The 14276-nt window shown below is 42.7% G+C and overlaps 1 protein-coding gene across 1 annotated transcript in view; it reads left to right on the top strand.

The window, feature by feature from the left end:
- The window catches only part of PTDSS1 (phosphatidylserine synthase 1), a 38189-nt gene extending 24533 nt beyond the window's left edge, over window positions 1–13656 (top strand). Inside the window, exons 9-13 of the mRNA XM_083451137.1 lie at window positions 168–233; window positions 4529–4628; window positions 5579–5647; window positions 6627–6696; window positions 10252–13656. Coding sequence (XP_083307263.1) covers window positions 168–233; window positions 4529–4628; window positions 5579–5647; window positions 6627–6696; window positions 10252–10361 — 415 coding nt within the window. The 3' untranslated portion in view covers window positions 10362–13656. The remainder of the gene's footprint in view (window positions 1–167; window positions 234–4528; window positions 4629–5578; window positions 5648–6626; window positions 6697–10251) is intronic.
- Window positions 13657–14276: the final 620 nt, after the last annotated feature.

Raw genomic sequence — 14276 nt, 5'->3', positions numbered from 1 at the left:
ACTATAGTTCTCGAATATGGCTGAGTCTTTACCATGTTCCAAGTAATTGAGCTGCTTTTTCCAAAAATTGAATATCAGCCCCCACCCCCCGTTTGTTTTTGCTAACTATAACCTACATGTGCAACTATCTGTTTCATTGAAATTTTCTCCTCTGTTTTTACTTCCAGGCAATACTATGCTTATCTCACAGACACACAGTGCAAAAGGGTAGGAACTCAGTGCTGGGTGTTTGGGTAAGTTTTTGTTGCAGTTGAAAACATTGAGACTGTTGTAGTGTTGACTCAGTGACAAGAACAACTTTGCATCCCAAAAGCTTTTAATTGCACGCTCCGTGGGGGTTCAGTTTCTATTTATTTGTTGTTCTTATTTGCTCTCTGTGTAACTCAAGGTGGCAGATATAGGGATGCAAGGCAGATTCCTATCCTTGCACCAACGAGGCCTGCTTGACTTCATCCAAGTTGCTGTCCCACATTTAGCAGCTCATTTAGCAGCTCTGCCAGCACATCATCCACATGTTGGGGGACACGAATGCAGAGAGGAAGGCTGCTAAACATGTAGAGGCTGTCCCGGGGACCAGGAACCCTGGCCATTCATGCTAGCATTTTAGTAATATTTCAATAAGTATTTAATAGAAAAACATAACGTAACACGGGGGGGGGGGGGGAGGCAGTCTCTCTCAAAGCTCTATAGATATTAAAATTCCCAAAGCCCTAACAGAGCTGACCATTCCCAGCACCCTTAAGAAACTACAGTTCCCAGAATTCTTTGGGGGAAGTCCTGTGCTTTAAATGTGTCTTAAATGGACAGTGTGCACACAGATTCGGTTGGTTCTGTTTGTGGCACTCTGTAACATGAATTCTTGGGGGGGGGGAATGGGGCAGAGCATATTGGCGTGTGAAGAAATCTGGTTTGGTATGAACTAGACAACCCCCAGGCTATTTCCAGCTTTCTGTGATCCTCTGGAACCGATTGTTTTCTCTCCTGCACACAACATAAGAGAAAAGGAAACAAATTGGTGTAGAACATCCAAGCCTTTCAAAGGAAGGTTTTCAGCTCATGAGGTTACAAAAATAGCAGCGTTCAGATCAGCATAGTCTGCCCTTGTTAAGAAGGTCACGCTGAGCTAATAGGCCCTGAGGGACTTCTAAACTGCTGCTTTGTGCCCTTGGCAAATTTAAACGGGCTAATTTAATCAGTTGACTTGGCCATGCCTAGGAACATTCCCATGTCATCACTTACTTCATGCCAGATCCATCCTCCAAGTCTCATTCGTAATTTTGCTCCACTTTTGGCAAAGAAGATGATGAAGCCTGCTTTCCTAAGTACTGTTTGTGGAACAACACCGCCGGCATTAAAATTAAACAGAAAAGGGGAGGCAGGGGTTGCCTTTTACAAAGTTTAGTGGGCTCTCAGAGTGGAGACATCAAATTCTCTTCTGTTTATTTATTTATTTTATTTCAATAGCTATTTAAACCACCTTTTTAGGGTCATTACCTTTCCAACGCAGTCCAACATAATAACGGAAACCATATTACTAAAATCCCATGAAAGAAACAAAGCCAAAATCAGAGCAGCAGATAAAACAGTTATTAAAACACGGCACCAAAATAAAAAATCATCCAAACGCTGACCGGAACAGAAAAGTCTTTATTGGCCCCAGACTCTAGGGTATTAAGAGCTATTACCAGCCCCTTTCATTGGACCTGGAAATACATAGGCAGCCAAAGTTACTAGTGCAACATAGGTGCAAAGAAGTCCAGCCCCTCAAATTGTTTTTGCTGCTGCACGTTGCACCTTTTGAAACCTCCAGACCGGGTAAAGCAGAAACCGCACATACAGTGGACACTCGGGTTGCGAACATGATCTGTGCGGGATGCACGTTCGCAACCCACAGCGGCGCATCTGCGCACACGCAGGTTGCAATTCAGTGCTTCTGCGCATGTGCGAAGCGTGATTTAGCGCTTCTGTGCATGTGTGACCCCCAAAACCCGGAAATAACCCATTCCTGAACTTCCAGGTTTCGGTGGGTCCATAACCTGAAAAAAAGCAACCTGAAGTGTCTCTAACCCAAGGTATGACTGTAGAGTGTGTTGCAGGAATCCAGGCTGCATACAGCTAACGCGCAGGGGACTGAAGCAAGGTGCGGCTAAGTCAAATGCAGGAAACATCCATTCTGCTGCAAGTGCCTTAGACAAAATCAGAGCTAAGGGCTGAGAACCACCTGTGCTACATAACTTGCTTTTACTTGGCAGTATTCCGTGCTTATTTTGGGCCAGCTCACTCATTTCTAAGTTGAAAGATAGACTGTAGTATATCTAGACTAAGGTTTGCTTTGTTGTCATTTTAGAATGCTTTGAATGGAGCCTTATAGTATATTGTTGTAGTTGTACTCTCAGAGTTCTGTTGAATTCAGTGGGACCTTCAGGTAGTATATAAGGATTACAGCCATAACTTTTAGAGAAGAAGTGGAAGAAATAACTTGGCATTTGGGGGCAAGTCTTCCACCCATTTCTTTTTTACTTTTAACACCTTCACTGTATGAGCCCCTTGATATGTTAACAGAAGGTTGGTGGGAATGGGACAGATCCCTACCCCAAAGGTCTAAATTTTGGCATTGGTGTGAGGAAGACAACAAGGGGAGGGGAGGGAATGAAAGCAATTGGTAAAAGTTTTTTTTTAAAAAAAAACAGACAAGAGGAAAGTGAATGTAAGAAAGGTCTGAATTAAGAGGTCTGGCTTATTTCTAAATAATGGCTGTTGAATTTCTGAAAACATAAAGATGCACAAGTAAGATGCACCCATAAATACCTGCACAATACTTAGTAGAAGTAAATGGGAGTAGAGTTCCCATTTTTACTCTTTGCCATAGCTCTTTGATTGCCTGATGCTCTACGAAGCAGGGGCAGGGAGTTGGATTTCAATCCTGCATCAGTTCAGATCGTCTCTTGGTTCCGGGAGCTCAAGACACAAATAAATATAACCAGAGACAGCTAATGTAACAGACAACTTACTGGTATCTCACTGGGTTGTTTTTTTTAATGTGGTAAACTGAATTTTCATCTATCTGGCGAAAGCTGCTTAGTGTCTTGCCAGAAGGATTAGGCTCCCCCTTCCTTAAGCATAATCTTAAACCGTAAGTTAAATGAACTGGATTTCATGCAGTGAAATCCTTGTAAAATACACTTAAGGAAGAAAACGAAAGCTCTAAGAGAAACAATGGCCAGTATGCATGTGTGCACACAGTATGCTTAAAAAGGAAAGAGAGAGAAAGAAAGAAATGAAATTCCATAATTTAAATTCTTCATTAAGAAAACCTGGATTTTGAAACCCATATAATCATGCAAATTTCTCCTGTTTTGCATAATTTTATTCTGCCACTTGTACTAGATCATCACAGAGAGAATCAAGGATCTGTACAAGACCTCCATCGCTAGAAACTTTATTCAGATACCCCTCTGGCTTTTGAAATCATCATAAACATGAGAATTAGAAACTTGTCCATTCTTTTAAAAAATTGAAACAGGGGTAGGGAATCTGTGGCCCTCCAGAAGTTGTTGAAGTGTTTATTTGTTTATTTATTGAATTTATATACTGCCCTGTACCCGGAGTTCTCCCGTCACCCCTGCCTTTGGTCGTGCTAACTGGAGCCACAGGTTCTCCATCCCTATTATAATTAAAGGGACCCATGCCGTTAGGTCCAGTCGTGGACGACTCTGGGGTTGCGGCACTCATCTCACTCTATAAGCAAGGGAGCAGACAGCTTCCGGGTCATGTGGCCAGCATGACTAAGCTGCTTCTGGTGAAACCAGAGCAGCGCACAGAAACGCCGTTTACCATCCCGCCGGAGCGGTACCTATTTATCTACTTGCACTTTGACGTGCTTTCGAATTGCTGGGTGGGCAGGAGCAGGGACCAAGCAACGGGAGCTCACCCCATCGCGGGGATTCAAACCGCTGACCTTCTGATCAGCAAGCCCTAGGCTCTGTGGTTTAGACCTCATATAATGGGGGATACTAGGAATTAAAACCAGGACTCCCTGCATTCATAGCATGTGCTCTACCATGGAACTGTGATGCCACCAGATACCACTTTTATTGACTGACAGAAGCTAGTCTCTTCCTCTCATGGCATGCTCACACATTCATAGTATTTATGTTGCCACCCGCCTGCTGGTAATACAGAAATGGAGGCATATATAATGCAAATTACCATTCTAGCCCATGTACATTTTTTTACATTTGCATTACAAAGCAGCTCTGACTAAGATATAAAAATGCTCTAAGGGGTTGTTTATTAAGGGGAGCAAAGTTGTAACAAAAAACCGAAAGGGGTTTTTGTTAAAGGGGGACGGAGCCTGACCCAAGGTAGAGGATTTATTTTAAAGGCTTTCAAAAGTGAGCTGTTTTATGGATGGCCCTCAAAGCTTATGAGAGCAATTTATAAACTATCTCCCCCGCCCCCTCAGTGAAGATATTAAAGCATGCTCTTAAATTAAAAACAGCCAGTACTTCTTTTGTCATTCCCTCAGAGTTATTGGTTTCCTGGAAGCTATTGTGTGCATCAAATTTGGTCAAGACCTCTTCTCCAAAACACAGATATTATATGTTGTGTTTTGGCTCCTTTGTGTGGTAAGTGGCTCTTTATTTTGCACAATGCTTTGCTCCTTAGGTCCTCCTCTTTGGTATGGCAACCATGTTAGTTGCCATGTCTCTTTGGTCATTGGCTAAATCTACCCATTAACACAACTTTGTGACCGGCGCTGCAATGTTTAACCTGGATGAATTGCTTAAAAATAATAATTGAAGTGGCGGATTCTTCCACCAAGAAATCTATCCCCGGCTGGTGCTCTGCTGGCGTAGTGAAGCTTCTGCCAAATTCTATAGCCAGGGATGGATTTTTTCCCCATCCCAAGTGTCTCACGCTCTTCTGGGCAGCCTTTCGGGGGACCACACGGCAATGGTGTGTGGGGCCAGAGGAAAAATGGACAGAGCATTCGATGTGAATTTTACCATTACCCAGTAAGCTCTATCCTCTCTATCCTCCATCCAAACAAGAAAAAAAGCATTCACAGATTGGAGTACATATCCCAGCCAGGCCAGAACACTGAAGGGTGGTGTACAAAGCAGGACTGGGAAGGGGTGTGTCGCTTGAGGAGAGTCTCAAAGGCCAGCCAGGGAGGCCTGGAGAAGTTCCTCCTTTACCTCACAGGCCAGAGATTCCTAATATTTGCTATAGCCTCTGAAGCAGCAGGCCTCTTGTGTAGAATTCAACCCTAATATTCATATACATAGTTGTGTTTTGGTTTGTTTGTTTTTTAATTGGGTGATAGCCCTCCCTGTTCATAGTGGTAGTGTAAAATAAAAACATTTGTAGTATAAATAGGTACTTATGTATACACTAGGAAGAGAGGCTCCGTGTTCATCAACATTGTTCACCTCCAGCGATGCATTGTAAGTCATCCTGAGGCAACTTGTTGAAAGATGGGGTGCGATGCCCTGAAATAATAAAGGAATGAATGTAGAAGCTGGCAGGTTTTGACTCTTCTCCCTCCTTTTCATTCCTTTTCCCAATGTTGTAGGCCGTTACTACTTTCCTTTGTTTATATGGAATGGTTTGGTATGCGGACCACTACGGACAGCGAGAAAAGGTAATGCTTAACTGGGCACAAGGCACATTTTGAAAGATGCTTGTGTGGAAGCCATGTTAAAAGTCTATTTTGCTGAAGCTTGGTGAGGGTAAGGTGTCTGTTCTTGGACATAGAGAAGAAATTACCCCCAAGAAAGCATTTTATTATAAGAGCATTGATTTTGGTTATTTCTAACAGGTTGGGTCTGGATTTTGCCTTCTGCAGACTGAAAGAGTCCTTCAGTCTTTAGAAGGCTTTTGGTCCAGTGGACTCAGGATGCTGAACTCAGTGGTCCTTTTGGCGTGATGCAGCGGAGTTCCTGAGCTCTGAATTGTAGACCTAGCCAGTCTTATTACTCTCCCAAAGAATAGTAACTTGATCTTGCAACACCTTCCCTCCTCACTAAACGGGTGCTCTTGCCTCATGATTTTGTGCACCTCAATAAATCCTACGCCACATAGATGTGGGTGCTCTGTTACCAAAAAGGAAGGAAATGATCCCTTCTATCATATGGCTGGTGACATGGTATTGAGCACCATGTAAATGGGGGAAAACATAGCATTTGTTCATGCATAAATTTAAGAAGCCCACTCTTTGCAGGAAGGACCTGCATTGCTTAAGCAGAAGTCAGACCCAACAAACTCCCTACTGTGTAGTCATCCCTATCATTCCAGTCTTAAAGCTGGAAAAGCAATTTTTAAAATTGTCATTGCACCTGGGCGGAAGGGCAGATGGGAATGCCAAGCAGCAGGAGGAGGTTTGGGTTACATAACAAAGCGCAGGGGACATGATTAAGCTTTTTTCTCTCCCCTCCTAGCTGTTAGACCTGTATAGCCCAGTGTATACGTTAGGAAGAAGGCGTGAGAAAAATGCACTCTGCATAGTGTTTGACCAGTCATCTCTGCAGTTTTCAGAAAGCACGTTTAATAGAGTTTGGAGGCAATAAGTGTAGATGATTGCAAAGGTGGAAACCCCACGATGATCCTCTTTGTCTCCACAGACGCTGTCAGAAAGTGAAGACAGCTCATACATCCCAGATGCTTCCTGGCTTAACTCTAAGTTTACTAGAGGTACTGGTGGTTTGTATGGTACATTCTGTCCCAGCCAAATAGTCCTTGGAGATATATGGGTGTGGGTGTCCACTCTCTCTCACACACACAGACATACAAACGTCCCCCTCCCCACCCACCCTAATCGTTTCCTTTTCAGCAGCTTTCTTGGCTGAATTCCCAAGTTGGTTTTTTAATGGCCCTCAGATAGATAGATAGATAGATAGATAGATAGATAGATTTAATTTAATAGATCACCTTCAGCAGCATGCCAGTACACAATAAAGACGATGCCTAGAAAAATGGGCACCCCAAGTGGCGTGAAGCAGCAACTGGGCTTTGTAGGTTTAGCGTTAGCCTCAAGATTCCAGGGCACTTAGTTCTAGGGCACTGAAGATTCTGGGGCACTCAGTGCTTTTTGTAGCCTTCTCCCTGGTTCTAGGGTAAGTGGATGGCATTTCCAGCCTACAAGGGCCAAGGAGCTGTGACGGGAGGCTTCACCACAGCAAGGACAGGCCTCATCACCATGGCGCCACTGATGACTGTGGCAGCGAGGGAGGGGTCACGCGCCAGAGATGCTCTGAGGGCGTGCGCCCTTATACTAACGCCAGCACTTATAAGGCACCTCAAAGACACCCAGGCAAAGGATCGTGAACGATGGCCTTGCGTTTAACACTAGAAATAATTCACGCTGGAAACGGTGGCTCGAAAGAGAATAGATGAACAAAGGGAACATCACACTTGCCTTGGGTCTGCATTGCTCTCTTAGTGCCTGCTTATGCATTGAGGCTTGCTCTCTCTTCTGAATCAGAGGGACGGAGTACCTGTGGTGCTCCACTTGTTGGACGGTTCTAACCATCATGTTCCACAGTGAGGGACAACGAAAGTTGTAGTCCTCTGAGGGCTCACACGACCCCCATCCCAGCTGTATAGTTAAATTGGCTGGGATCGAAGGAGCTACTTGAGATGCTCTCCAACGTTCATGCCCAATGGAAGTTTGTCTTCTTTGAAGAAATGCGTCCTCATCCCATTTTGTGAGTTGGGATGCTACAGGGTAGGGCTGCCATTTGAGAAACCCAAGTTCAAGCCCTCTTTGGCGTGCAGATCCATTTGTCTGGTTCCTTGGATCTAGGCCCCTCCGTCCTTATGTCAATATGGAGTGGGGGATGAAACAAAATTACTGTTAAGCATTTTAATAGCCCAGACTTTATATAGCAGTTGTTCTTTGTCATGAATTGAAATTTTATTGTAAATGAAACACTTGTTTCTAAATACATACAAAGAGAGAACATTTATTAACACAGATTTTTCCTTCTGATTTTCAACAAACTTTTTAAAGCTCTTTGTAATCTTTTTTATATACACGTGTTTCTTCTACGTTATATGAAAACACATTTTTCTGTAATATGATCTCTTAATACAATTTCCTAGCAATTCCTTTCCCCATCTTAAAAAAACTTTCTTGAAATCTATAAAAATTCAAAAAAAAATTAAACTTTTTTTTACAAAATATTACAGTGCTGAAAACATTTTTTTTCTTTATATTTTTCAGCTTTAGTGGCATATTCCATTTTGGCAAGTGGTTATATAAATTAATAAATGATGATAATTTGTATATTTTATTTAGGTTTTTGAAACATACCAGCATGTTTCTTTCTTGTGCTTAGTTAAGGGGATCAAATTAAAATGGTCTAAAACTGAATCGTATAAGCTAACGGGCATCTCAGTTCTCTGAATTGCAGCTGAAGTAGCACCACCCACACAAAAGGGACAGATTTGGGGGAACCACAAAGTTTGCAAAAGTTCAAGAAATATTTTTGAGGTGTGAGGGGAACCTAAAGAGGAGAAGCTTTCCAAAAAGCAGCCCAGTGAGGCTGAAGATGCTTAGTGGCCACAGAATCCTTTTCCTTTTTCCTCTTTCCTTTTTCCTTTTTCCTTTTCTTTCTCTCTCTCTCTCTCTCTCTCTCTCTCTCTCCCATTTTAAAAAAATGTATTCGTGCCCCAAATACTGTTCTGACACCCCATCCAAGGTATATTAAACATGTTGCCTGGATGTTGGGGATAAGTTTCTTTGTTGGGGAATTTATTTCCTTTTCCACTTTTGGCTCCAGTATTCCTTTTCCTTGTTCCCTAATTTTTCCCGCATCATCTGTGTTAAGTTGTGTTGTTTTATCTTTTACACTTTTCTGTCTGATAATGCCACCATCTACTTCTTTGTTTTCCTTTGCCATTCTTTGTGGTTTATTTAATTTTAATAAAGGGTTGGATTAAACTAACAGACCCCCACTTGCAGAAGCATGCTCAAGGAATTCTGCTGGTGCAGCAGGGCTCCCCTTCCTCTCCTTCACCCCCCCCCCAAAAAAAAAACAGCTTTGGGGCTGTCAGAAGAATCTCCAGAACAGTGTGCAGAGAGGAGTGGGGAAATTGCTCTTGCCGCTGGAGCAATTTTAGCTCTGCGTTGAATTCCTCCCAAAGCTTCTAAATGTTAAAGCTTCTAAATTTGGAACCTGGGGTTTGATCGGCTGCTTTGGCAGCCCAAGGCGAAAGTCTCGCCTTCAAAACTGGCCGCCTCCTTATGCTACACACTGCAGGGTGACAAAAACGCTGTCATGTGTTGAGAAAGAGGTCCCAGCTGATTGTCATCCCTGTCCTGATCTGACATCCGTGCAGCCGCTTCTCACCCAGGAGAAGTGGCCAAAAAAACTGTGGCCTCATGGCGACCAGACTTCTCCATTCAGGGGTCCAGGTAGGCACGGTCAACTGCATGACAAATGTGTCCTGTTAGTGTGGTTCCCTTTGCAGCTGTGGATAAATGTGGAATCACACAGATAGAATTCTACTGTTTGATGCCCCTGCAAAGAAGCTCACTGCAGTTCCTGGGGGTTGGCTGAGTAAAGAGTTTGCTCTGCTTGCTTTCTTCTCGACCTTTCTCTTTATCTCTTCCCCATCCCACCAACAGCAGTGTCCCATCTGCTTACAGTTGTGCACTGCTCTCATCTCCTACCCCTCACTCTTGAGGATCCTCAGAGTTCACATGCACACCCACTAGATTTTCATAGGGTTTGGGAAGCAGAGTATGGAGACCAGGATCTCACCCACAGCTTCTGCCTTGCAAACCTATGGATCGTTGCTTCCCAAACTTGGGTCTCCACTGGTTTTTGGACTACAACTCCCACCATCCCTAGCTAGCAAGACAGGGGAAATGGGAATTGAAGTCCCAAAAAATCGGGATACCAAAGTTTGTGAAACACTGGTCTATAGAGTTCTTCTGCCCCTGAGTCCTGCTCCAGCGCCTAGTGTTTCCACGTGCTAGCTAGCTTAATATCAAGACTGAAGAAAGAGTTGAGACAATTATGTTACATTGTAGGTAAACAGTTTTCTTAACAGGTGATATAATTTGGGGAATATAATTTGGGAGTTAAGCCACTAGATGGCATACCGGTTTCAACTAAAATGTCTCAGTATGCGTTAATAAATCCAGAGATTTACATTTGCCAGTAAGAAAAGATGCTCTTTAAAATAACCACATCTCACTTGTATAAATGTGTGTGTGTGTGTATGTGACTTGCTTGTTAGGAACGGAAGATAGTCCGCCCAAACACTCCAGCAACAGCGAGAGCCATTCATCTAGGAGGAGGAATCGCCATTCGAAAACAAAAGTAACCAATGGAATTGGCAAGAGATAGAGAGACAGACAAGAGAGAAGGAGAAAGAGAGAGAATCAGTTTCTAGATTTGTTCCAGAAGTGTGCCTCTGAGAGCAAAGAAGCAAAACTGGGCCTGGTTCTGAACTCCCTGCTTGAAGGTCGACAAGAGAAGAGGCGGAGGAGACAGGGGGACAACATCTTCAGCAACCAGAGTCCTTGGACCTTATTAACATGGAGCTCATCCATGTATCGCAAATCATTCGCTGCCGTCACTTGCCATCCATTGGCTCAGATCTTCTGCACATGACACTCAAAACCGTAGTAATATGTTTAAAGGCAAAATAGTTGCTTGTTCCTGAAGGGTTCCTGTGATAGTCTTTGTTCAAGTAGTGTGTGGATGCCTTCTGAAGGCCTTTCTTTAATTGAGGACGATAACTCTAAGTTAACTGGCAACCAGTTGTTGTTTTTTGTTCATTTTTCAGTTGTGGGCTTTTTACATTCTTGTTCATTTTCAAGAGAACCCTTTTGACTGAAAGATGCTCTGCCTTTGTTCTCAATCTGACACCTAAGCTTTTCTGTGCTGTTAGATTTTTTTCCAGGAAATCAACAGCTCCATATTTCAGTCAGCAGGGTGCTAAGTATTAGAAAGTACGTTCATGATTTTTGTTCAGGTCATTTTTATAATTTTGTAACCCTGCTAAATGTTCATTGTGTTCATGACATTCTGTTACACAATCAGGGCTGTGTCGGCCCTTGGCAAGAAGACAGGCCCAGAACCATTGGCACATACATATATATATATTGTTTATTTTCTAACATCTCCAGTTTCCTGTATGTTTATCATCGCTTCAGCTACACCGTTCTTTTCTCTTTAAAGGCCTAAGCTCCCAACAGCAGCAAAATAATCCAAATTATAAACCAAAATTCATGCCTAAAGCTTTGCAAATCTCTGCCTGGCCTAACACAACAGTTTACCCATGGGTGATACAATGTTCTTTGTATTATTGTGGTGTAACATTTAAAAAACCCCACATTTATACAAACTAACTCCACTTCTTCCAGGGGTCAGTTTTACAGAATGCTTTATCAGTTTTTGTTCCCTGGTGTGTTTTTTTAATCCCCCCACCCATTGGTCTCACGGCATCATTCCCAAGAAATGAAATAATCACAATAATGGAGTATTGAACCCCCAAATCTTAAGATGTTGGGATTAGGCCAGTTTTGCATAGATTCTGCTTTCTGTGTTTAGTTGGTCTTTATATTTGTGTGTGCCAATCAAGTTGTGGGGCTACTTACTCCAAAAGACATGGCTAAGGTGACCGGCAAAGTGAGAACCCACATCCTTTCCATCACGCTTCAGCTGGGAAGAGCTGCTTGCTGTGATAATGTCATGGGATATGCACTGCAAGATATGAAGCATTGTAAAGAACTTCAGCGTACAAGCAAAGTGACTGTAAATAGAAAAAAGACCACCATAATCCATGACTTCTTATGTGCCACAAAGGATCAGCTTTTTGAATGCACTCACTATGCAGCTGCTAATCCATGGAAAGCTCTGTTTTTCTTTTCAATCATGAATGTGCAAACTCTTGCATCAAAAGCTGCTATATCCTATTTGCTGCAACTGTGCTAAATGTTACCGGCCTGGGGAAAATGTACATGTCTGGAACTTTCCCCGTTGACAAATGTTGGGTTACTTGATCATATTTTGAAATATGTGTACTTTTACATCTGTGTATTCTTAGCATGCTGCATAATTTCCAAATGGGTTGGTTTTTTGGTTTTGTTTTGGTTGATGCTCAAGGTCACTTAGTTTTCTGTCTTAATCCCTTTAGAGTCAGTTACTCAAGAGAGACCAATGTGTATGTGTGTGTTTTTTCTATTTATTCAAGACCAAAGTCAGAAAATGTTAAGGCTCTTCTGAATGAACATTTCACACTGTTCAGGTTAGTGTTAATAATGCCCATTCTCCCAAAGAGCCCGTCCTGTTTTGCAGAGCCTGCAGCACATAGAAACATGACTGCTGGAGTCAGTAATAAAATTCCCACTCACACTGGTAGAGATGTGGCCCTAGTTATAATACAGTGCTGCCAAATGCCATGTTTGTCAGCTGAAACTAGTGCTCACATGCACAGTTAATTATATCCATAGATAGAGCACACATGCAGATCTTGGGCAAAATCAGTGTTAATATTTTACTGTGGCTGGAAAACAATGCACCTTGTGTTCACTGGGGCTTTTCAGCCTCTTTCTTCCAGCAGTAACTCCCTGACACACGCTTAGCACCCCACCCCTTCCCAAAATGCTGGTCCGAAAGGTCCGGGGACCATGTGAAGTAGCATCCCGTGGAGGCTGGACTGCTGCTGGAAGGGGAAGCCAACATCATAAACATAATCTGTGTGCACACAGATGTACTTTAGATACACACTTTGAATCCTGGGCTGTGTACTTTTTTCCATTGAGCAATTAAAAAAATACCTTGCATGAGTGAACTCAGAAGGTGGACAGTCTTTCCGTAGAAAGGAAAGCATCCTATACGAATGTGGTTTCCATATTGCTAAATATCAGTTATGTAAAAGTCTTCAAGTATTGTGGGAAATGCGGCATTTTCTGTAGAGCCATCGCTTACCCTATCTCAAAGTGGCACGTACACGCTCAGTTCAGAGCGACGTGTGTGCTCCATGCTTTCAGTGGAAATGGAACCTGGACCACTAGAAGAACGCGGGTTTTGATCAGGTCCCAATATGCGATGTGGTCAGACTCGAATGTTTTGTCCCATAACCACTGAGCTCCACACCGGGGCTGTAGCACTCTCACCCTTGAGTTGGGAATTCTGGAAGGAATGTATTTGCTCCCATTTATATGCTTTTAAACTTGCTTTCTGCCTTCTTCATGTCCCCCTCATCCCACTGATCTCACTCTTCCAGTTGTGTACACTCCAGTTTGTGGTGGCTGTTTTTAAATTAATCATTTCCTGTGTGCTTATTGAAAAAAAAGAGAGAGGTTGACTTGGTTCTGCTGGAGACTGTGCTGTATTATCAGTCAATGATGGGGGAGCCCTAACCTTCTGTGGCACAGCCCAAACAGTGGCAACCGGTTTATAGCATTTGCAAAAAAGCTCTGATGCGAAGAAGCTTATACATACACACACAATCGAGGCCAAGAGTACAGAAAAGTTACCCACCCAAAGTAAATCTATTGCTAGCTGCCAGTATTAAACCTGGGTGGAGCACTGTTATGTATAAAAAGACAGTATCTAATGAACACATGGAATCTGGTTTCCACTCTGCTTTTGGTTACTCGCCTGTGAAAAATAAAGCCCTGAATACCTGGGATTAATTTGGTGGTGGTGTTTTTTTTAAAATTAAAGCTGTGAATGTGTGTTTTTCTTCTGACTACAATCTTCAAGCAGATAATAAGGCTATGTTGTGTGAATTATCATTGTCCCTACTGGACGTAGACATGGTTCACCCCTTTGTGCCCCTAGCAGTAAAAAGGAAATCTGAATCTCTAGTACTGCAGGCTTGATAATGATGAAAATGAAAATTTAACCCCCAAAAAAGACTTCTTGCTTCTAATGTACTCCCACAGTTGGCTAGTTCAAATTTCTTCTTGAAGTTTGGGGTGCCGTTGACTGCTTTGCTCACACAAGGGGGAGCTCTTTAGCTCATTCTGTATCCAAGAATCAGATTGATGTTCTGGTATAAGGCTGTAATCCTTAGCTTTTCACTTTGGAAAAACAAATGCATGGGAAGGAATGAAAATTATAAACACTGGATTCCTTTTATCAACTAGTATCGAAGTGCCAAGTACTGCAATGTTCATATGGAATTAATGCATTATGAAAAGTAATTTTTTTTTGCATAAGATTGCAGATGAAAGCAGGATACTCTGTACCTTCAAGTGTGTGTTTATGGGACATAGAAAACCCTTAATGTGGTGTTATTTGGGAAAT

This window comes from Podarcis tiliguerta (genome assembly GCF_965153285.1).
Source record: "Podarcis tiliguerta genome assembly, chromosome: 7".
Taxonomy (NCBI): domain Eukaryota; kingdom Metazoa; phylum Chordata; class Lepidosauria; order Squamata; family Lacertidae; genus Podarcis; species Podarcis tiliguerta.
This window is presented reverse-complemented; position numbering and strand designations above follow the sequence as displayed.